The sequence below is a fragment of the Epargyreus clarus genome, unplaced genomic scaffold (assembly GCF_041222505.1).
Source record: "Epargyreus clarus isolate Ecla_fem2 unplaced genomic scaffold, WU_Ecla_fem_2.2 ptg000006l, whole genome shotgun sequence".
Taxonomy (NCBI): domain Eukaryota; kingdom Metazoa; phylum Arthropoda; class Insecta; order Lepidoptera; family Hesperiidae; genus Epargyreus; species Epargyreus clarus.
Genome location: NW_027332214.1, coordinates 1240804 through 1263993, shown reverse-complemented (window position 1 = coordinate 1263993; position 23190 = coordinate 1240804). Strand labels below are relative to the sequence as shown.

At 38.2% G+C, this 23190-nt stretch overlaps 1 protein-coding gene across 5 annotated transcripts in view; it reads left to right on the top strand.

Annotated features, from left to right (window-relative positions):
* Nucleotides 1-23190, top strand: part of hth (Meis homeobox homothorax) — a 349085-nt gene that overhangs the window by 182867 nt on the left and 143028 nt on the right. For all 5 annotated transcript variants that reach the window (XM_073073576.1, XM_073073577.1, XM_073073574.1 and 2 more), the window contains one exon: nt 5843-5941. In XM_073073576.1, the coding sequence (XP_072929677.1) occupies nt 5843-5941 (99 nt within the window). The remainder of the gene's footprint in view (nt 1-5842; nt 5942-23190) is intronic.

The window sequence follows — 23190 nt, the reverse complement described above, 5'->3', positions numbered from 1 at the left end:
TCATTCGAACACGTTTTTGACTTCGCCCAAAAACAAACAAGCTAAATGCACGTCTAATAGGTATACATTATCGATCTGTCCGTCCGTACCTACGGATCATATACCTAGGATACTCCCCCCGAGGCGAGCCATCGACCCTGGACTCCGACGGACCGATCCCCACTTTACTCTCCAGAAACACGAGTCGTTTTCCTTTGACAGATAACTTTTCTTATGACGATTGTAAGTCTACCTAATGGGGGATCGAGTTCAATAAGACAGTAAAAGACGTGTCCAGCTCGCGGGATAATGACCTTTATTGCTTCGGATAAGGCGACGGAACAGGGCGGGCGGTCCGCCCTACCTTGGGCGGGAGCAATTAGGCATTGCTAGCGAAAGGTTTTAAAAATGCATTTTTATTACCGTTTTCACGGTCGACAGAAATTGGTAGTGGATGAGTTATTGGTGATACCGTGTTGGGTGTGGTGGAGTATTGAAACTGTTGGATAAAGAGGTTTAAAGATGATGATGGAGTGGTCACTATACTAGTTTGTCGCGCATCTGGTTCCGGGTTAGATCCCCATGGAAGCAGATATCTAAATTATGACTTCAGACTTTTATTATTGATCTGGGTGTTAGAATACTTATCTTTGGTTAAGGCATTTTTTTCTTTTCTCCGTCCTGTAGGCACTTTAATAATATTTCTAAAAACCTGTACCTAATTTAGTTAAACCTAACAACAATTTTAAACTACCTGTCCATATTTTAGATGATTCATACCCCTCTACTAAGAAATATGTACTAATTTATGATTTATATATTTTTGTGTACACATCCTAATTATTTCCTATAAACACTCGACAACACTATAAACGAGTCGTTTCATACGATTATTGGACTTTCATTTAAACTATTTATAGATTACATTAATAAATTAAAAACTGTTACATAGCTTGAGAACCACTGGCTCAACACCTTTACGTATCAAATTTGGAACGTCATACAAACATATAGGTACATACGTTTCAAACATTAGGTAATTACCGCCGTCGGGTGGATCGATGGGATCGAACCCGCTACAAGTGGAGCTCAGGGCGGGCCATTAACCAAATTGCTTTATACAGGCTCGATTTATGTAGTGGTATGTGGCGGTTAGCGGCGATGGCTCAGTGGGTTGGGTTTGGTTTTCTAAACGCAATGTCTAAACAAGAGTAATAAAGTTTGAGTTGTTTATACACATTGTCGAAGGTGGTAGAGCCCTTTGTGGTTCGGCTCCGGCGGCACCACCGCCACACGTGTTTCTGCCTTGTAACAGCAGTGTTGAACGCTGCTATGTTCTCGTTTTAAAGGGTGTGGTAAGCGAGACATACTTTTCCGAGGCATCCCAGCTTAGTCCTCAGGGGTAGAGGCGCATCTTTGGCCGGCCTCAGGTAGGTATATCTAATCCTATCTGGGGTTGATTACAGATGTCCATGGGCGGCATTAGCCACTTACCATGCAGTTGGGTTTGGAGCGTGTCGGTACATGGGCGTACCAACATAGTCTTGAGCAGCATATTGTATTAAAAAAACGAATTTTATATTAATGAAGCAGATAGACGTAAAAATGACGCAATCGGATCTTAGATTATAACTGTTAGAAGATCCTTATCATACTGTTTGTAGCAGAATATATCAACATGGTCTTCTTGTCCCATTTAGTTGCAGATATCCATCAGTAGTGACTTAATCGCAGGATTTTCTATGTCAGAAAATATAATAGTTTATTCAAAGGACGACCAGACTTCATCTTTAAGGCTTGTTGTGCACATATGTAAGTCCACAGCTTACATAATTGAATGTTAAAATGTATTTAGTATTTCTCTGTGTATAACAGTTGTATTGTGTAAAAAATATACATAAAAACTTACGCGTATCGGTCCGTCGGAAGTTTTTTGGGTGTTTGATACAAAATCCAATTTTAATGTTCGGAATAAAAATAAAAATAAATAATACAAGTGGGTGAAAAAAACCAAAAAGGGTCCGACATTCGGAGCGTAGTACCAGGCGCACATAAAACACGAGGTGTCTCTGCGGAGAAAAACTCCGAGTGATTTATCGTGAGAAGTGAACATCTTCGCGGGCCTTCCTTTATTCGGTGCATGCACAGGTAGACGCTGGCAGGTGCTGCTCTGTTTCAATGTTTTGTTTCTTGGAAATTATTTGAACTATTGTTGAAAAGTATTTTTTTATCCCTTTTCATTCAATAATGTAGATTTTAAAATAAAAAGCTTAAGTGTTTTGACAAGATTTAATTTTTTTCTGAAGATAATGTCGACTGTTAGTCAGATATTAAAGAAATATTATTATTCGAAAAATAAGTTCCTACACTTACTCAACATCAAAACAAAAAAGCTCCAAGCACGCAAATTAACTCAAGCTACAATGAAACGAAGCGAATCGTTAAAAAATAATTAATAGTGATTATCGAGTAAAAATAATTGCTGGTTCCTTTAAATTATGCCCCTCTGGTAGATCTAATTCTCGATTCACACAATCACTGTTATTATGCTGGATCTGGCGTTCGTTTTCGAGCGATTCGGATCAAAACAGTTTTTCGAGGCAATTGTTTTAATTCGGGAAACACGAAAAAGAATTATGAACGCGTAATATATTCTCTAAACGGAAACATTGCTATTGTTTCATATTCTTTTATTGCATCTGCCTTTAATAGTCTGTTTGATGCGTATCAGGCGGGTCGGAATGAGCTTTCTTATTTATTTTTGATTTCCAAATGGATGCGGTTGGAGAATTTACATAAAATGGATGCGTCGACTTCTATCTTAGTAATTAATACATTTTAAACTTTTATAATATTTCATCGGCATGACTACATTAGAGTGACTCGCGCACTTATTTGTAACTTCCTGGGTGTGAAAAAGTAAATCGCCTGTTGATTTAGTGACAGTTAATGATACGTACACGTACATAAAGAATAACATGTCGTGGCAACGTTTCAACGGAACAGGAGTGTAGCGTCACGGCGGGCGCGCGAGTACAACAGGCATATTTAGACAATTTCCTTAACAAATACGACGAGGGGCTCGCCCTCATATAAATAACATAGCATTGCCACCTCGCTCGCCCTATTCTGATATTCGCCAGGTTATTACAATTTTTCGCCTTATGAATATCGTCGCGCGGAGCCGCCTTAATACCCCTCGCGTCGAGGGAGTCACACCTCAGCAATTTTACTTTAATTCTTATTTAGAGTGCCGCCTTATTTCGGTTACAAGATTTTTAGTATTTGTTTATGGCGTTAACTTGTTTTTTGAGTCGGCTATGGAGCAATTTTCGCTTCTTCCAACGACGCAATTCCGTTACGTTATTTCGGGGGCGACGACGCCGCAAATTGGCAATCTTATCTCGAGGAAAGTGCGAGACAACACGGGATCGAAGCTTTAATAACGAAGACAGTGCAGAGGTCAAGGGCTTTTTATTTTCATAAATCGAATGTTCGTTTCGCTCCGCGCGAGCGACGTCATCGCTTCGCTATCAATCATGCATGCACCATTGCGCCGCGCGCGCTTTTGTTCGAATTACGAATTTCGAAAAAGGTACATAACGCGAGAGAAAATTATGGCGGTTGCGTTCTTTTCAAAATTCTGGCCGGCCGCCCCCCGGGCCGCACTAAAATACTGCACTATGGGATTGTTATTCGATTAAATAATTAAAATGAGCAACGTATTCCCTCGTTCGTACGTGCATGTTTACTACCGAACAGTTACGTCGGTTTCCATTACGAGCCGAATAATGTACTTATACAGTGTGACACCGTTAAAAAAGTAGGAAAATTGCTAATGGTGTATGATATTGCCTCCCCTTATTTTGGGGTAAGAAAAGACTAGGGGTGGCAACACCTTCGCGCTCCCATGAGGTGTTTTTTTGAGTGGAGTATTTTCTTTTTTTTCTTGGTAGATGTTTTTTGCGTAATGACGTGGAGGTCCTGGGAGAGTTGGCCGAATCCATTAGATAGGCGGGTAGCGCTTAATGTAGCATTTTTTCTCTGGGATCGAAATCGGTTGTAAAAACGATGTCGCATGTGCGGTGGGACGGAGCGACGAGTGAGGACATTAGCAAGAATTGTAATGGTTTTTTCGAATGCCAAGGGTCGTAGTGCGTCTACAATTTGTTTTCTTACAATGGTTGGCAGCTAGAAAAATCAGAAGAAATCGAAATAGCAGAACAGTTCAATTGCGGCAGCAGCATACAAATAAAAGAAAGTAATTTATTATCTACTCAATTTTGACATGTCATTTCGGAGTAAAGCCACTATTTAAAATACTAATCTATGGTTTAAAAATAGAAAATAATATACGGTAAAAGAAAATAATGTGTATAAAATTAAGATACAATTTTATTAAGACACTTTCTTTTTTCGATAGTTTTGACATGCCGTAAAGATTACAGTGATTTAAAACTGAAACCGTTTTATTACAAGAAATTAATCATAAAAATATATTAAATATCTCACTCAAACTCTCATTCAACCGATTTTGGATTACGCGGACGCATGCTATTTGGATGCCACAGAGGAGTCATTGAATAAACTTGAGCGCTTGCAAAATCTATGCATTAGATTCATTTTTGGTTTACGTAAATTTGATCGTGTTTCTCATTTTCGCAAGGATCTCAAGTGGCTCCCAATCCGTCTACGCAGGAATACTCGTATCCTCTGTATCTTATTCAATATCCTTAAAAATCCATCCTCTCCTTCGTACCTGAAGCAACGTTTTTCGTATGCACGGCCCTCTCTGGCACCCTGCAGACGTCACTTTAAATCCCTTTTAAATTATCCTTCCCACAAAACCTCTCTCTATTCCCATTCCTTCTCTGTTCATGCGGTTAGTTACTGTGGAATTCATTACCACCTAGTATTCGTCTCTCTAAGAGTATTTCTTTGTTTAAAAAGAGAGTCAAAGAGTATTACTTATCACTGTCATAATATAATATGTATGTATATAATTTGTATGTATAATATGTATATATACCTATATATATTGTTTATATGTATGTATCGTATGTATTTATATATTTATCCGTATTTATAACCTTAGTAGATTATTATTATTTTGTTTTTGCGCGCTGAATTTGTTTTCGTGTGAGATTTCCAATCCCAGGGCTGCTGGAAGAAATTTCATTGTGAAATAAGTAGTCCTTTGTACTGTGTTTCTATTATGTTATTTATTTATTACTTTCTCTGTGTACAAAAACTTATAAATAAATAAATAAATAAATAAATAAATAAATATCTTGTTTAATAATCTAGTTATGTATTTATGATTGTTATATCAACGAGTAGGTACTAAGCTTAGAAATTGTCAATAACTTTATAACAAGTATGGGTACAATCAAACATCTTCATCAACCTTTCGTAGAGCTCTCTTATTATTTTGAGAAGGATTTTAGGCCATAGTCCACCACTCTGACCAATGGACCTATAAAAAGTTTACAATTACATATCTCCTTATTGTCCGACAAGTTCTAAAAACAAAGTATTTGGAGTCAATTGAAGCTTTTTTATAATATAGACTAGCAGAAGAGCATGCAGTCCACCTGATGGTAAGTGCCGCCGTCCATGGACATCTGTAATCAACCCCAGATAGGATTACATATTCCTGAGGTCGGCTACAGATGCGCCGCTACCCCTGAGGACTAAGCTGGAAAGTATAAAAATATGTCTTGCTGCTGTTATGAGGCAGAAATAGGTGTGGCGGTGGTGGCCCATCACCTACTACCACCTTCAAGCTTCAACTTTTGATCCCTTAAAACTTCAATAACTATTTAAGCTAGACCAAATAATTAACAAAATGTGTTTTTTGCAGGCAAATGGTGCCCATCGCGGCGAGAGTGGTCGTCGCCACCCGACGTGGCGCGGCGGGTCTACTCCTCGGTGTTCCTGGGCAGCCCTGGTGAATACCCAGGTAAATATCCAACCAGTTTCTATATTTAACACTAATATACATGACTTATACACTGTTGTTCCTCTGCTATGTACCGTTATGATTTTGTTAAACACTTATACAAATATACATTGAGACACGGCGTGATATACGGATGCAAATTACCAACCTGTCTTCATTACATTTTGGGACCTATTTATGCCTTACTAGCTGACCCGGCAAACGTGGATAATGTAGCTTTCGAATGGTGAAAGAATTTTTAAAATCGGTCCAGTAGTTGTTGAGACTATTCATTACAAACAAACAAAGTTTTCCTTTTTATAATATTAGGTAGTGTAGATGAAAGTGTTATGGTTTTCTGTATTCTAATCTGAAGACAGTGATAGGACAGATACACACAGCATATATTATTTAGTCCGTAGAGGTAGCTGTATCTGTGACCGACTTCATTAACAAAATAAATTACTATAGGTAAATGAAATGACGATTTTATTTTATGACGAATTTCACGTTTATAGCCAGCTTATGTCATAATGGTATTTGCTGAACCCAAATACCATTTACCATATACAGAATATTCAAATTTAAATTTAGAATAGACGTCATGCGCGAGCTAATTCGCGACCACAGAAAAAAAATAGATACCAACTGATTTATACGGTCATATTATACATACAGCCATTATACTTATATTACTACATAGTAACAGAAATGTGCACATTATTTTGCATTAACTATTTAGATAAGAAGCTGCTTTTAAATTACATTAAAATTATACACAGGTGTCCGTTATCATAGCACCTACTAGACATTACAATGTTTAAATATGTTTAATCATTTTTATGCGATTTTTTTAAACATTAGTTTTTAAGCATGAAGTTACCTGATTTCCATTGTAGAATTTCCAATGTGTCCAAAAGCAGTCCTCTAATACAGAATAGAAAATAATGAAACACTCCTCTTCCTAAAGCTAATATTCCTAAAAAGTGACACAAAATTAAAATATTGTTTATTTTAGTAAATCCAGATCAATTCCATAAGATTAAATAGTAATAGGAAAAACGGAACGTTTTTAGCCTTTGGGTACGGAACCCTAAGAATCTAGGCAGGCATATATAAAAAAATGTACAACACAATTATCTATTTTAAGATTTAAGTGAATAATATGATAAGACGCCTAGAGCAGATGACATTTTATAATATAAACGTAGCCTTTCTTTCAGTTTTTTTGTTTACTTTACATATTATTTACCATAAACTTTTTGAGTAAGATCATCTAGTTAAATGAATAAGTCACATATGGGCATTTAAGGTGTTGCAATTTGCAAAAATGTAGTTTTACTTTTGTGTGTAAAATACGTCATTTCTTATTTGTATTAATCCCACAGCTGGACATAGGTGTATCAGAATGTTGTGGAATCCATCAGCCTGGGCAAGAAAAGGTTGTTAGTTTTTAGAACATTTTAGACCTTTATAAAATAAGCTTTCTTTTAGGTATTCCTTCATATTTTAAGCTCCTTATTAAAACTTAATTCACATGATTGACTGCGTCTAAAATGAACTAGCTTGATATACCTAAAAGTGTGAACACATTTTGACAAAACTTTCTCAGAATAGAATAGAATTTTGTAACACAACGAACTTAGGAATCTTATTTTTGATATTCTACATCAAATTCATACCTCTCTCTTAATTGTTCAGACGTGTTCCTAGCTGGGAATCGAATCTAGAACCCTCGAGCAAAGCGATAGATACCTATGTCGACCACTCCATCGTCTCCATCACACCTTGTCAGCAATATCACTTATTAAGTAAATATTTATTTCCATCAGTAGCACTGTCACTCGACAAAGATGGCCGATGACAGTCCAACTGCGCTGGTAATGAGCTGATGAAAACGTGGAGACCAAACAACCGAGACATAATGGCTGCTAACTAAACGAACCTAATATAATAATTTGTCAAACTAAAATAGCTGGTAGGTAAAATTTTGGGGTTCCTTATTTAAATCGAATGAGTTAAAGGGTTCCGTCTGATATTGTTTTAGAGATCTAGTTAGGTAAATAAGTAGGTATTTCAATTGTAATCTAAAAAACTGCTCTTTAGGTAGGTGGAAGGTGGTACAATCCTTTGTGGTTCGACTCCGGCGGCACCACCGCCACACCCATTTCTATTTTCTACCTAATAACAGCAGTGTTATGCGCTGCTGTGTTCCGGTTTGAAGGTTGTGGCAAGGGACAGACTTTTCCGAGACGTTCCAGCTTAGTCCTCAGGGGTAGCAGCTCATCTGTGGCCAACCTCAGGTAGGAATATCTATTCCTATCTGGGGTTGATTACAGATGTCCATGGGCGGCAGTAACCACTTACCATCAGGTGGACTGCATGCTCGTCTGCTACTCTTATATTATATAAAAAAGTACAAGAAAATTCCCTTTTTAAAAAATTGGAATTCAAGAGCAGATATTACTGCCGTCTATAGACATCATATATAATACCCTAGATAAAGTTTAAGTCCTACCTACTTGAGGTCGGCACATTTAGCCGTTACATCCCTGAGGACTTGTGAAGTTTGAACGAAACATGGTATCATCTGCATTACCACAATCTTCAAGTTAGAATACAAACGTTTAACACTGCTGTGATAAGGTGGACATAGTTTCCTTAAAATATTATAAGTTGCACCTCTTGTATTGAATTAAGTTTATGAGATGTCAAAAATATATTTATATCACGGCGTGCGTAAATGGACGTTTTACGCACGCTTCGCGTGCGCAAAACCCCCATTTCCGACCCCGTAATATAAAATTGTATACAACACGCGGACGAAAAATGTTTTTCTGACTCGTGTGATTGCAGTCCTCGCCTGCGGCTCGGCCTGCAAACTCACACTTGTCAGAAAAAAATTTTTCGTCCTCGTATTGTAATGTACTATTAATTGCCGTAGATATGCCGTAAAAGTAATGCCAAAAAACTGATTATAATTTTAGTTTTGGTACCTACCTACCTAATATCTAGTTAGTCTGCTATACGTACAAGTTATTTTCAAATTAGTTTTTTTACTAGAATTACATTTTTTTTTGTTGACTTATCATACTTTTAGTTTCGTAAAACCAATTCGAATCAACTTAAGAACTCTTTTTCAAACGTAAAGCGATTCTTGGAACTTATAAACTTTTTCCATTACGTCATTCATATCAGTCGACGCCATATTTTACTACAATTCTAATAAGTAGACTATTTAAAAATATTTTTCAAGTGCAGATTTGCAAGATAAACTTCCCACAAGTCGAGTGTTGCCACAAGCACTCGAGTCCACTTGGGCACAAGTGCGGCAAAAACGTTTTGACAAATGCATTATTTGACATCACTTGAATGTTTGGCTAGAATATTTGGGTTTCAAACAACAACAAAAAAAAAACAAATTTTGTTTTTTTTTTTTGGTGGGTTACAATTTGATGCGAGTGTTGGGAAAAGTGCCGTAAAAAGTAAAGTTATCTTCACTTAAAATAATGTGTAAAATTGTTATAATATTGATGGTACCTATAATGTTTTTGTAGTCATGACCGACAGTAGAACGCCCTTCATACTATCATTCATTCCTTTACTCGAATGCCCTATGTCCTACGGATAATCACAATGATAAGTGGATAGTCTGCACATCTAAATTAAAAATCTAACTTTGACATTAAGATACATGCATGACCAGGGATCGAATGCGAAACTCTTTTTAGAGCAGATTGAGAGTGACCGATCACACACACGGCTTGCCATTGTAGTGGGATTTCCTAAATATTGTTTGTGTTTTTGTCTTGATAATCACCGTTACATACCAGGCTATCATGTCATCGCGGAGTTATTTATATAGGCATCGGAATCTCTACAGCCGGAACATTTCAATCAAACATCCATTCTTTCACTTGTCAAATATATACGACATCGATATGGCAGCGCCATCTAGTGGCCCATTCATAACGATAAAACTACTCCGCCATATTGACCGCTCATATTAGGCTTTATGTCATGCACGACAGAGATACAATTACGATAACGGCGATGTGCACTTGCACCCTTACGCCGTCGCACGTGACCACGCTGTCCATCTCGCTCGCGCACGTGCGATCGACGTATACCTGCCTCGTTCTTATTATAATACGTCAGCTTCATTGCCCGTTTCCATTACACTAAATCAAATTACCGACCGTCGCTCGCCCGTCGGCCGTTTCACCGTACGCGCGACGCACTAGGAAACTCCTTTCAATACGCCCGTTTTAAAAACCGTTCCTGAGAAAAATAAGCCGTCAGATAAAAAATAATAAAGTACTAAAATCAGAAATGGAATCGGAAGAAGCGGAGTCAATTTATTCGGGGCTTCGTTACGATTTCGATTTTTATCTAACGTCTCGAATGAATGCCGCCGAAGACGGATTACAGTGGATCGCGGCAACGGAGCGCCGACAAAAACTCCGATAGAGAGGGACGTCGCAAGGCAATCGATTCCGTCCTCGGCGGGAAAGGATTGGCGTGCGAGCGAGCGCGCGCGATCGCGTCTTTACGACGTGCGAAAGAGATAAAATAATTCCTTATGTCGCTATTCTTAAGTCATTTGCACGTTCGGAATGGCACTTTACTTGTAGACATTAAGGTCGCAGTTTCATTGTTATGATTGCGTATTGACGATTGTAGCGTATTGTAACGGAAGGTTATAACTTCATTTGGTAGTGGACGGGATATTAGTCCTTGGTGCATTTGAAAATAAGGATGTTTATCGCGTGTATTGGAAGGAGTTCTGTCCGGGTCGGTAGTACGACGGTTGCCATGGTGACCGGTCGCTGGAATGCCTGTTTAGGCAAGCGATGCACGGAACGGAATCAGGGTTGCCAGCTCTCGGGGCGATTTTCCCATAAATTATTTTCTAATAAGAGCAACACTTATCATAATTAGACATAATAATGCCACTTTCATATAGGTCGCTATCCGGTTCATTACTGAAGTAGTTATCGCGTAGTTAGTGTAAATGTTTATTTATATACCAACAGGACATTTGATAGCTATTGAATATTGATGCAATGATATTGCAAATACGGCCAATTACGTTAAAAGGTTAAGTGCGAATCGAACTCGAATACGGAGGGTTCCGTATTATGTAATTAATTTTCGACTTTTTATTTTTAGTATTTTTGTATCATAGATATAGAAGTATATGCGAGAAGAGTTTACGTATTACGGTTCAATATATAAATGGACAACGCCAAAAATACTTATCCCCTCTTTTATTTAAACAATTTAATTTATTTGTATTTTTTATAATTGTACGACTAGCAGTCATAAATTACACTTTGCATAAATTCCAAGGTATACAGTTTAAGAGGTCTATGACGGACAGACAGAAGGCTTAATAAAAGGTTCCTGTTTTTACCTCTTGTGTACGGATCTCTAAAATGGCTCCATTAAGATATATTAATCCCATTATGTTTATTCGTACATAAGCTTAGATAGAATTCCATGTTTATCTTTATATAACATAGGTATTATCTAAAGAACTATGAAGGTATGTGATGATAATGTTTATCAGTATTATGTAATAGTGTAGGTATCGTAATAAATTATTGTCCCTCTGAATGGCATAACTTGTTTAAATTGTGAAGGAAAATGCCTGTAAAATTTTGAAAATATTGTCGAAGGTGTGTGAAGTCTAGCAATTTGTTCTTGGCCAGCGTGGCCTAAGCACCTTCACTCAGGGAGGCTCTTCATCATCAACCCATTACTGTCCCACTGCTTGGCACGGGTCTCCTCTCAGAATGAGAATGATTAGGTCATAGTCCACCGCGCTGGCCAAGTGCGTATTGGTAGACTTCACACACCTTTGAGATTTTTTTTATAAATCTCTCAGGTATGTAGGTTTCCTCACGATGTTTTCCTTCACCGTTTAGCAAGTGATAAGGCTCTTAGGTCATGGGAAACGATAGGAGCCATAAGAGGCCATAAGAGATAGCCTTCATAATCTTTGAGAACTGTTAGACTGTAGATCTTTCTAACTGTTCTTATGTATTCCAAGTTCCTTTCACACCAAATGCAATTATAATAAGTAACTACGCTCGCAACTTATATTTTTCACAAGGGTTTGCCTAAATTAAATCCTAGATTTAAACTGAAAGCGTGAGAGGTCAAGTCGTACCCCTGAGATTATCATTGTTTTTATTAGTAGATGTTATCATGACTTGGAGTGGCTTTGTCCGTCCTTTAGCATGTATTATACAGTTGCGTAAAAGTTATATCAAAATTAGTTCAACCATTTTTAAGACTAGTTCAAGATTATTAAAGTCAAATATATTTTGATTTTTCGTCATCTTTAAGGTCTTATTTCGAAAGCAACCATAACATTGAATCAGAGTTCAAACATTTTGTTGGTTCCTTATACAAATTTAAGACTAGAACGTAAAGCAGGCACTATTAGGCCGTTGCATTTGTCGGCGATCTGCATAATTACGCTATGAGCACATGAACACGGCTAATTTTTAATACTCCAATCCGGCACGCGAAATTAGAGAGCGAGATGGCACGACAGCGATACGTACGCGCGAGCGAGCAAGCACGAAATTGCTCAATTTGTGCCTCGCTCATAAGGCCTTCGTTCCTTTTTCAAAAATCCAATGAGATCGATCGCTCGCCATGTCCGCAAATTAGAGTGGGAATCGTTGTTCGTTAGCAATGGCAACACTGTAGAATGTTCTAAGTGACTTTAAACGTTCATGGGGAACTAGTCTGTATCGTAAAGTGTTACAGGCGGGAATCCCGTGCACGTTTTAATCTTAATCTACGTTTCTCGAGAGTCAAAGCTCACCGCTCGAGTGCACAAAGATGCATTTTAGTATTACTAGCGGTCTCGGGGCACTCATTTCGCTTGGCCTTATAAGGCTGGCTACACAGCTGGGAGCGAAGCGATGGTAAAAGCACACGACACCTACTATAACCTAGCATGGACATCAAGTAGGTTTGGACAGTCCAACTGATGGTAGGTGACCACTGCTATCCATGGATCAACCTTTCTGAGTCTTATTAGAATAACGAGCTTTTGCCCGCGGCTTCGCTCGCGTTACGAAGTAATATTATTAACTAAGAAGATTTATACAAACTTTCATCCCCTATTTTATCCCCTTGGGGGTAGAATTGATCAAAATCCTTTCTTAGCGGATGCCTACGTCATAACATCTACCTGCATGCAAAGTTTCAGCCCGATCCGTCCAGTGGTTTGGGCTGTGCGTTGATAGATCACTATGTCAGTCAGTCACCTTTGAGTTATATATATTTAGATTGTGAAAATAGGGCACCTTTCTACATAGTTTCCATCTCTTATTTATTAGTTTAATAAAAGGTAAATTAAATCTTTCTTTCCCATAGCGGGACTGTATCACAGTCCCACTATGGGAAAGAAGGATTAGCTTAAGATAAACGTCAGCAATACTGGTCAGATGTAGATTTCTCGAATTCCAAATAAAAATACATTTCTGTTTTCAGTTTATGTTCTGTGTCCTTCTTTACTTGTAGTCCACATTCATCAATTTCATATTACTATAAAAACCGTGGACATACAAACATAGGTATAGACATAACTATCAACATAGCTATCGACTACAAAACCTTTTTTTTAAAACTAAAAATATAAACACCTTTTCATCACTCCTCTTAACCCTGTGATTACGTCATTCAAGTACAAATCCTTTTTAATATAATAGATACATAGCTTAGGTATCTTTCGGCCCTAGGTAGTGGGTAATCCTTTACTACATAGCGTAGATATCTCGGCCCCAGGCAGTGTGTTCTGGCCCTAAGTCCCCGTACAATCGTCGATCGTCCGGGGTGATGCGCGCGCGAAAATTGCACTCGGCCCTTCCCGCGGCCACACGTTACACGTGGACCTAGTAAACGTAGACTCCCAATTTAAAATTAAGGTCCCTATCTAATAAATATAGTTCAAAAAACTAAAAAAACACGCTTTTATGATAAAATCAACTAAAAAGCTTTCGGTATTCTATTTCATTCTTTCATACATGCAGGGTAAGATAAAGATGTATGTTGATGTCTTTCTACTGAAAAACGGAGTTACTCACTGACAAACATACAAGTGAAGCTAATATAAAGCGTGTAAAAAGTAGAAATACCTACCTAAAAGTGTTAAAAATTGTCATCTAGTCTAGAACCCATTATTTTGCCGCTGCTGAGTATTAGCCTCTTAGAATGAAAGGGTTTTAGGCCAGAGTCCATCACTCTGGTACAGTGTAAATTGGTAGACTTCACACACTCCTGACAACTTTGCAAGTGATTCATTTCTGACACGCCTATAACGTTGAAATATGAAATGGGGTCGATCCTAGGACCCGTGATTGAAAGGCCGAGTTTCTAGTTAGTGCTATCAGTGCCTAGACATACACAGATGGAAAAAATATGATTCAAATGATTGCTTCTACCCTTACCTACAACAAGAATGTAGTAACCAAATGGACTCCTAAAGTAAAATACAGGTTTTCATACCATTCCTAACATTTGTTAAAATTACAAACATTGTGGATTGAATATATTCACTTACATAAGATTAATAGGAAAATGGATTGATTATGAGTCTATTGGTATTACTAAAAAATATTAATTATAATAAGTTTATTAGGGAAATGGATTGATGATGACTCTCTATTCTGTTACTGATCCATGTACACACCCTTTATTTATTATATTCGCAGCGGCTATTAAGCCCAGCTATCCGTCGTGTTCTACGATCTCTGATGAGATAGCGCGGATTTCCCTCCAAAACCTGTTTTTCAGATTAGGTAGGTACTTATAAGTCTTGTTTAAACATTCGTCTTCTAAACGTTAAACCGAATGGGTTAAAATTTGAAGGTGGTAGAACCCTATGTGGTTCGACTCCGGCGGCACCACCGCCACACCTATTTCTACCTAATAACAGCAGTGTTAGGCGCTGCTGTGTTCCGGTTTGAAGGGTGTGGTAAGGGAGACAGACTTTTCCGAGGCGTTTCAGCTTAGTCCTCAAGGATAGCGGCGCATCTGTGGCCGACCTCAGGTAGGAATATCTAATCCTATCTGGGGTTGATTACAGATGTCCATGGGCGGCAGTAGCCACTTACCATCAGGTGGACTGCATGCTCGTCTGCTACTCTTATATAATAAAAAAAAACATGCTTCACGCTAGAGGGGTATGGCGGTGGTACCTTCCCAGTGGAACCCTATTGCCTCTACCTTTGACGCATGCAGTGCACCTGATGTTGAGTGGCCACTGTCGACAGTTATTTTCCTTAAAACAGTCATAAAAATTCGACTGGTAATAAATATTGGCCTTAAATTAGTCATATAAAGTCTCATAATACCAATAATGCGTTTTTACCCCTGATGACTAAATTAGAACGTCTCCTATTCTCCCTTGCCCTTCAGAACAGAACGCAGTAGTTTAAACAGTTTTAGGTAAAAATAAAAGTTTTAAAATAATGTTTAAATCCGCAAATTGTAGACCTGCCATTTTGTTTACTAATCCGAGCTATTTTTATGTGCATAAAGTTATTGATATTTTATTAAGCGATATACGTTGGTCGCATCGTAAAACCGACGTAACTAGGTTAGCCAGCCTTTATGTACTGGTTAATGGGACATTCCCAGATTAAATGAATGAAAAAGTTAGGAAAATGTAAATTTTACAGAAACGTTAAGAAATTTCAGTGGTTTACTTCTCAAATGATATTTCATATGTCAAGAATAAAATGAATCTAAATTCAATATTATATAGGTCTACCTAATTAATGTGATTATTTGTTACATTCTGCTTATAAATGAATATAACTTTAACTGAGCGTATTAAAGACATGGGGCGACCTAGCTCTGAGATCACTTGGCGTCCCCAAACACTTATGTGCTATTTCTTATTATGTAGTTACTTTATGAAGCACATACTTTAATAACTAAGTTGGAACGCCCTCTTGCCACGTAGGTAACGTGAGCTAAGGGTGAAACATTAATCCAAATCCTTCCAACTTAGTCCTTGGTAGCACATCAGTGACAAACCTCAGATAGGACTCTTATCTGGGATTGTCTCACTTACCCTCAGACAGACTGCACCCTCGTTTACTACTTCTATATTATAAAATGTCTAGAAACGGGATATCCTAACTCTCACATATGGGTGGCCACCGTAGTTCAATAAACGGCCATTTCACGGATACAAGAATGTAGTAGGTAGTAAAACCAGTGATATTAATAATGAACATTTGTACGATATCGTAAGGCAGTGATGTATCCAGTACGATTGTTTCTATTTATTTTAATGAAATCTATTAATTAGATGGGTACTTAATGAAAGTAATAGCTGCTAAGGAATATATTGAACCGGTTTAGAAACTCTAGAAGCATGACTTTGTACAATTCCTTGTTGGCCCTAAGAAAGGGCTTTTCGAAATAGGTCCTCTAAAAGGACTAAATAGGGTAGAAAATAGTTTTTTTTAATTAGATCTTCTAAAAGGTTCAAATGCTATACAAAGCTTGTATTTATTAAGTTCACAATTCTATTCTAGAATATTATTGGAAAAAAACCTTTCTTTATTTCGTTCAATTACATAAATAGGTAGCTAAGCACAAATCAACGACATACCAAACTGTTCTTTCTCTGCCTTGTTTCATTTTTAGAATTCTGTTCTGTTCTTTATGGTATAGTCCGCGTAAAACTGCTAGTCCGCTCTGAACATAGAAATGAATAGCGTCGCCACTACACCTGCTCGCAAAAACTTCAGAACGGACTAGCAGTTTAGCGCGGGAATTCTATTTCAGAATTTAATTAGAAACAAACCTTTCTTTGTTTATTTCCATGACATAAAATACGTAGGGACCTAACTACTAAACTGTTATTCCTATACTCTGTTCTAGTTTTAAGAATTCTGTTCTGTTCTTTATGGTACTACACCATCGGTGGTACCTTGCGTGTCCTACCAATTTGCCCGAGACCGTGACCCCAGCACCACGGGCCGATTATATGCTAATACTCGTATACATTTACGTGAAGAACAGACCGATTCATGTATACATTTCCTATATTACTGTTATGTAAACGACGCTGTGACGCAGTGGTCACAATGCCGAACTATCTATATAAAAGGACACCTGCTTCGATGCTTGGCTAGAAACTTACCTAAAGTAGGTACCTACAATTCATGTGATGTGATAGTTTGGTAGTCTACTTAATTTTATTTATTTTAGTTATCGTAAACCCATCTACCTAAAACCCATCTACGTAAAACCTACTGTCTGTCTGTACTTAGCAGAGGTTTCGTTTCATAGTAAGAGGGGGTTAAGGATAGGGCCAAGTGCGAACTGCAATTGGATTGCATTATTTCTAATATACTTTGGTAAATAAGTAACTAATGTTTATTATACTATCTGATAAACTGTGTGTTTCTGTCCACGTTTTCCAAATCTATACCAAAATCCATCTAACTCCTACTATAAAAATACGAGAAATCGAACCAGGAACTTTAAGGATAACAAATCGGCTTAGTGAGCACAGTGCCAACGGGTCTTGAGTCATGGGGAGGGACACGACCTCAAGCGCATAGGCGGTGTAAGAGTTTGTTTTGCTCACTAACGATTGAACGTGTTTATAACGGGCCGGACAATGGCGGCCGAGTGGGTGGAAGTCAGGTGTTTAAAAATATTCCAAGTACAGCCAAGTGGTGGAAGTGTCAAGAGCGAGCCATTGGCATTGAGTGCCCCCGAGGCCCCGAGCTCGCCGGCTCCGCCGAACACACCCACGTCTTCATTAAAAGCATTCGCTTATCGCTAAAATCGATCTCGTTACGAACAATGAAACGAGTCGAAACAAAAACCGGCCGACCGGTAAACGAATACGAGAAACGTAATCGGGGCGAACGTCGCGCCAAATAAAATAAAACCTCAATCAAAAATCTCGAAGCATTCGGTATCATAACCGGAGCGGTGCGTCGACCCGGCCGCCATACGAAAACACCGACTGGGTTACACGCCCGACTCAAGAAAAAAACAACGAAACTATAATAATGTAACGCACTAAGTATCCGTCTCAAAAATACGCCTCGAGTCGACTTCGCTGCGCGCGTCGCGGCATTATCGCGTCGGTGGAGAGCTGGTACTGCACCAATATGAGCCCAGTCGTCACGCAGGAGGGTTGCGAATCGAAGGGCCGGTGCGCGGCGACGGAGGGCAGGGGTGTGTGTCGGGGGGTGCGGGGGCGGCGGTGATGGATGGCCCAATCAGGCGGCGTGGCGGTGCCGGCCGCGCTAATCGAGCACTGCGCCCCGCCGGACACACACACGCGCAGACGAGGCCCCGAAGATTGTACAGCCTTCCAGATAAACGCTGTAATGAAACTGAACATCCTTGTAGAGCCTGGTCACTAGGGTCTACACTTAGGATAACATTACAAGCTAAATGTCTCGAATAGGCGACATTGTTTGCGTTGCCTAAGAATTGTAAGATCGTCTTAAATGTTATTTCTTCTGTAGTCGCTTCCTCATGTGTAAAGGTATGGTAGCTATTGACAATTTTCTGGATTGGGAGTAGGTATATTATAGATACACAATATTCAATGATAAACTAATGGAAGTAAATTCCGATTTAAAACTTGAACAGCAGTAAAAGTTGTTTTAACAAAAATAAATGTAATTTAAAGTATGTCAAAGGAATTAGTTGTGGTTATTAGGTAGGTACATAGGTACTTAAGTTTGAAAACCCTTATTAGTACACACATAATAAGTACTGAGTTCGAAGTAACATTACTTATAAAACCAGAGAAACATTTACTAAAAGGCGTAAAGGTTTTTGGTTTCCAAAACATCATCATGAAACCCATTACTGTCCCACTGCTGGTCACGGGTCTCTTCTCAGACTGAGAAGAATTAGGCCATAGTCCACCGCGCTGGCCAAGTGCGTATTAGTAGACTTCACATATCTTTGAGATATATTTTTTTATAAATCTCTCAAATATGCAGGTTTCCTCACGATGTTTTCCTTCACCGTTTTAGCAAGTGATAATTAATTTCTAATACGCACATAATTCCAAATCAGAGGTGATGCCATGCCTGGGATTTAAACCTCGGACCCCTCGATCGAGAGGCCGAGTTTCTTAACCACTAGGCTATAACAGCTCCAAAACATATGTTTCACATAACTAATTTGCTAAGTAGAATAAATTGTCTATGATAAACATCTGTTCAAGAAAGTATAATTTGAGAAAGTAGTTATTAAAATGAGTACTATGCAGTTTGTTGTCACTTTTTGTAAACGTTACTTACACCTAATTTTATTAAAGTACATTTGCTTTGTTTGAAGATAGTTACAGAGGTTATTCTTCTTATGTGTAACTTGAAAGTACTGCAGTTTGCATTTCAGAGTGTTTGTAAATTGTAACCCTTAGTAATGGATGAAGCATGACTTCTTTAAGTTAGTTACTGTACTCCTCCAAAATGGTTTTACCGATTTTCACCAAATTTTATATTCAGTAGGTCTGAGAATCGGCTACTATCTATTTTTCATACCCCTAAGTGATAAGCGTTGTTCACCTTTAACATTTTTTTAACACACTTAACACAACCTTTGCCGGGTCAGCTAGTTTGAAATAAACTTCCTGTGTTTCTAAATGAGTCTTAAGCAAAGAGATTAAATAGGGCTATGAAGTGGACATTGTCAAGATACCATCTCATATTGATTGACGTTTGACATGTATGTATGTATTTGAGAACTACTTTTTAATAAAAGTTGTTACTACAGTTGGTAAGTGATCAAACATAAATCAGATGCTAATTCTCATTAACTTTGCCTGAAGTTTAATAAGTTAACAACGCTATGTGGGAATAATAATTGAATTAATTGAAAGTTGATAGAAATAGAGTCAGGTCAAACACTACAATAATACATAACATATCTTCGGATAATACTTACAACTTTAACAGTCGTTAAGTTAAGTTAAGTCGTTAAGTTTGTTAACTTTAGGAGCAACAGTTGTTCAAAAAGAAGATATTATGGTTAGCAATTAAGTTCTAGTATTTATCGTCTGCTTTACAAGTATAAGGTACCACCAAGAACGCATGCATAGTCACATCACTTGATCAATTATCAATGCTTCGAAAGGTCACACCAGTTAGTACTAGGGTATCCCGGAAAATCGATGGCAACCAGTCACAAGAGGGCGAAGAGGCGATGAGTAATTCCGATCGATGCGAGCCAACTGTTGTGAGGGAAAAAACTGCCACCAACCAACCCCGCTATTAAGCCACGTGACCAATTTGGGAGCTGTCACGAGCATAGCCCGCGCACGTGGGCTTGTTTGTCCACTCTGACCTATAAAGCCTGTGTTGGTAGCTCGGTTTTGGTTTCAAAGAATGTCTGCTGGTGATGGAAAGGGATCGCACTATGAACAGCTTATGAACCGATGTAGGAAAAGGCTTATCCTTAATATTGTCGTGTTTAAAGAACTATGGGAAATAAACTACGGTATTTGCTTTTAATAATTAATAAATTGAAACTGCGTTGAGTTTATTATAAGGGAACCAGGAAGTACTTTAGATTTATTCATAGTGTGTAATAGATATCAGTTTTGATCAATTAACCCGTTTTCGTTAGCGGAAAGCAAAATATTATTCCAATTGCTTATTTAAATAATGAATCAATTATGGCTGCCATACAGAGGATTTCGAGTCTGCTTACTCCCTAGCGGAATTTTAAATAATAGGCACATATAGATATTTGCTTTACGTCGGGTTGTTTGTATTAGAAATATGTGTGTAATCAAAACAAGAATCTAATTTGTTCTGTATCTAAACGGACATTCGTCACCGATTATGTGATTACAATGTAAACGTCACCGATCTTATCATCGACAAACGTCATAAATTTCGCCATCCTGACACAATCTATCGATAATCCCCAATTGCGGCCCGTATCCTCGGCCACCTGTAAAAACGATAGATCCAGCTACGTTTAATTACAGGCGACGTCCCAAAAATGGCCTCTATAAATCAACGAGCATCGCATTTTATCAAGACCTTTCTCCGACTAATCCGGACTGAATTGAAACGAATCTAATGAAACTGGGTATACGTGGAGAAAAAAAGGACACCACATCTCGATGCCCTACGATCATTTTAACTTTTTTCGAGCGTCGGATCTCGAGGTTCGCTTTTTTATTATTATTTTTAATTCTGTCCGTCGAGTTGTACGTTTTTTGTTTGCCTTTTCATAAATATTTTAAAATCGGATTCAGTCGGGGACAAGCGAGGCGAATGGATTAGGATTTAGATATTTTCGGGGCGCGTAATTTATGCTCCTCTTTGTTGAGATATGAATAATGAGTGGGGTTGATAAATCTCCGCTATCGGACCGCTCTGACGGATCTTGGCGTATTCTTTAATAGTTTCCGCCCCGGATCGCCTATTCCGTTTGTTTTTCTTGTCTTATCACTATTGGAGACATGTGATTTTTTATCTGTAGGCACTTGAAATTCTCGTTCCCATCCGAATTCGTTGATACACTGATTTCACCGTGAACCGATGTCCAAACGTCGATATACTGTTTTGTATCACATGGTAAAATGTCTCAATGATATATTGAAATTATTTTACTTAAACTATCTATGAATATACTTTAAGAATATGTAAATATAAATGTCAACATACTTGTAACTTGAAATTCAAGTGAGTTTTGTTTTAATTAAACAAATTTTAATAATTAGAAAGGAACGTGTTGTAAGACTCAAGATTACTTAAGTTACGAAGTAAACTAACTCGAGCCGAATAACTGGGATGCCCGCGTCGCAATTAGAATATTCTAATCCAACGCTGGGGCTGGGCCATTTAAATTCCTATAAAACCGATTTAAACCATAAAGTACCACCAGTCATTCCAAATATGTGGCTCGTTTAAAAAGCCCTTAACGAAATTATTAAAGCAACAAAAAAGGGTCAAGCCGATGATTTACCGACGTCAATTCTGACAGCTTGTAGTTTTGTTTGACTAAAATTATAGTAATTTGATAAAATATCCATCTACTTAAAATAAACGCTGGCACAAAAAGTTTGGTGGAAAAAAGCGTTTTGTAATAGACAGGGCACGTGAGGAATGTGGTTAATTCCTATTGTTCGGTGTCGATTGGAATTTCTTAATCTGCGACGCTCATCGTTTTGTTCTATCTCGATGATTTCGCCGATGCGAACGATAGCGATGTAACATTCGTGAGCCGCCGGAGCAGTATCGCTGTATAGCTGTTTCGTCGTTGCAAGTAGCCGCGTCCGTCATCCCACACGTGGCCCACTCTCAACCTTTTTGCCGTCAGACAATATTTTTGCATCGAAATAAAGACAGCTTTTTATTCATAAGCGGCCGTTTCGAACGTTCAAAAATAATAATGAGTCGGTTGTAAAAATCGCGAATTTATACGAGGCCCGCTCCGTTCGTCCTTAATATGATTTCTTGCGGCGAACACTCCTTATTAAATAATCTTTGAAAACGAAAATTATGTCCCCCGTACGCAGTCCGAGCGATCACAATAAAAACCGGGATTTGACAAGATTAAAATTGTAATTCAAGTTATTTCTGACGTGCGTCTTATTGCTTTTTCGCTACGGTCTCGGGATTTGCTTTTTTTATTGCGGAGCCTCGTTCCGTAACTCCGATCGCGACGTAATCCGGACGTCTTAACGAAAATAAAATAAAACCGCACACCGAATATGGGTAATATGCGTATTAATATAAATATACATCTCGATAATAATTATGGGACAGCGCAGCCCTTTCCGAGCTCCCACCTCCGATTTATAGTTTTTAATTTAACAATAACATCGAAACATACATTATCTCGGTATATCGTGTTGCGAAACTTCAACTTTTAAAGGTATTGTCACGGTTTGTTAACTGACAGGAAAAAACCAACAGAATTCTTACTTTATGACGCTTGCAAAAGCTCCCTGACAAATGAGCCGGAGATATTTCGATAAGGTAAGTGATTGGAGTAAACGCGGTTACAAAATAATAAAATAAAATATTAACAAAGGCATAAAGCGCGATCGGCCGTCACCGGTGACACTTCGATTTAAAAAAGAAAAAAGCGCGAGGCATCTTCGCGCTTCCCGCCTCGCTGTCAATATCCATTCCGATTGCAAGGTCGTACTTTGTACTTTGAAAAAAATACAAAGGAGAATTTAACAAACATCCTACCACCTACTTTTAACTTTCTCTTTATTATATTCGTGT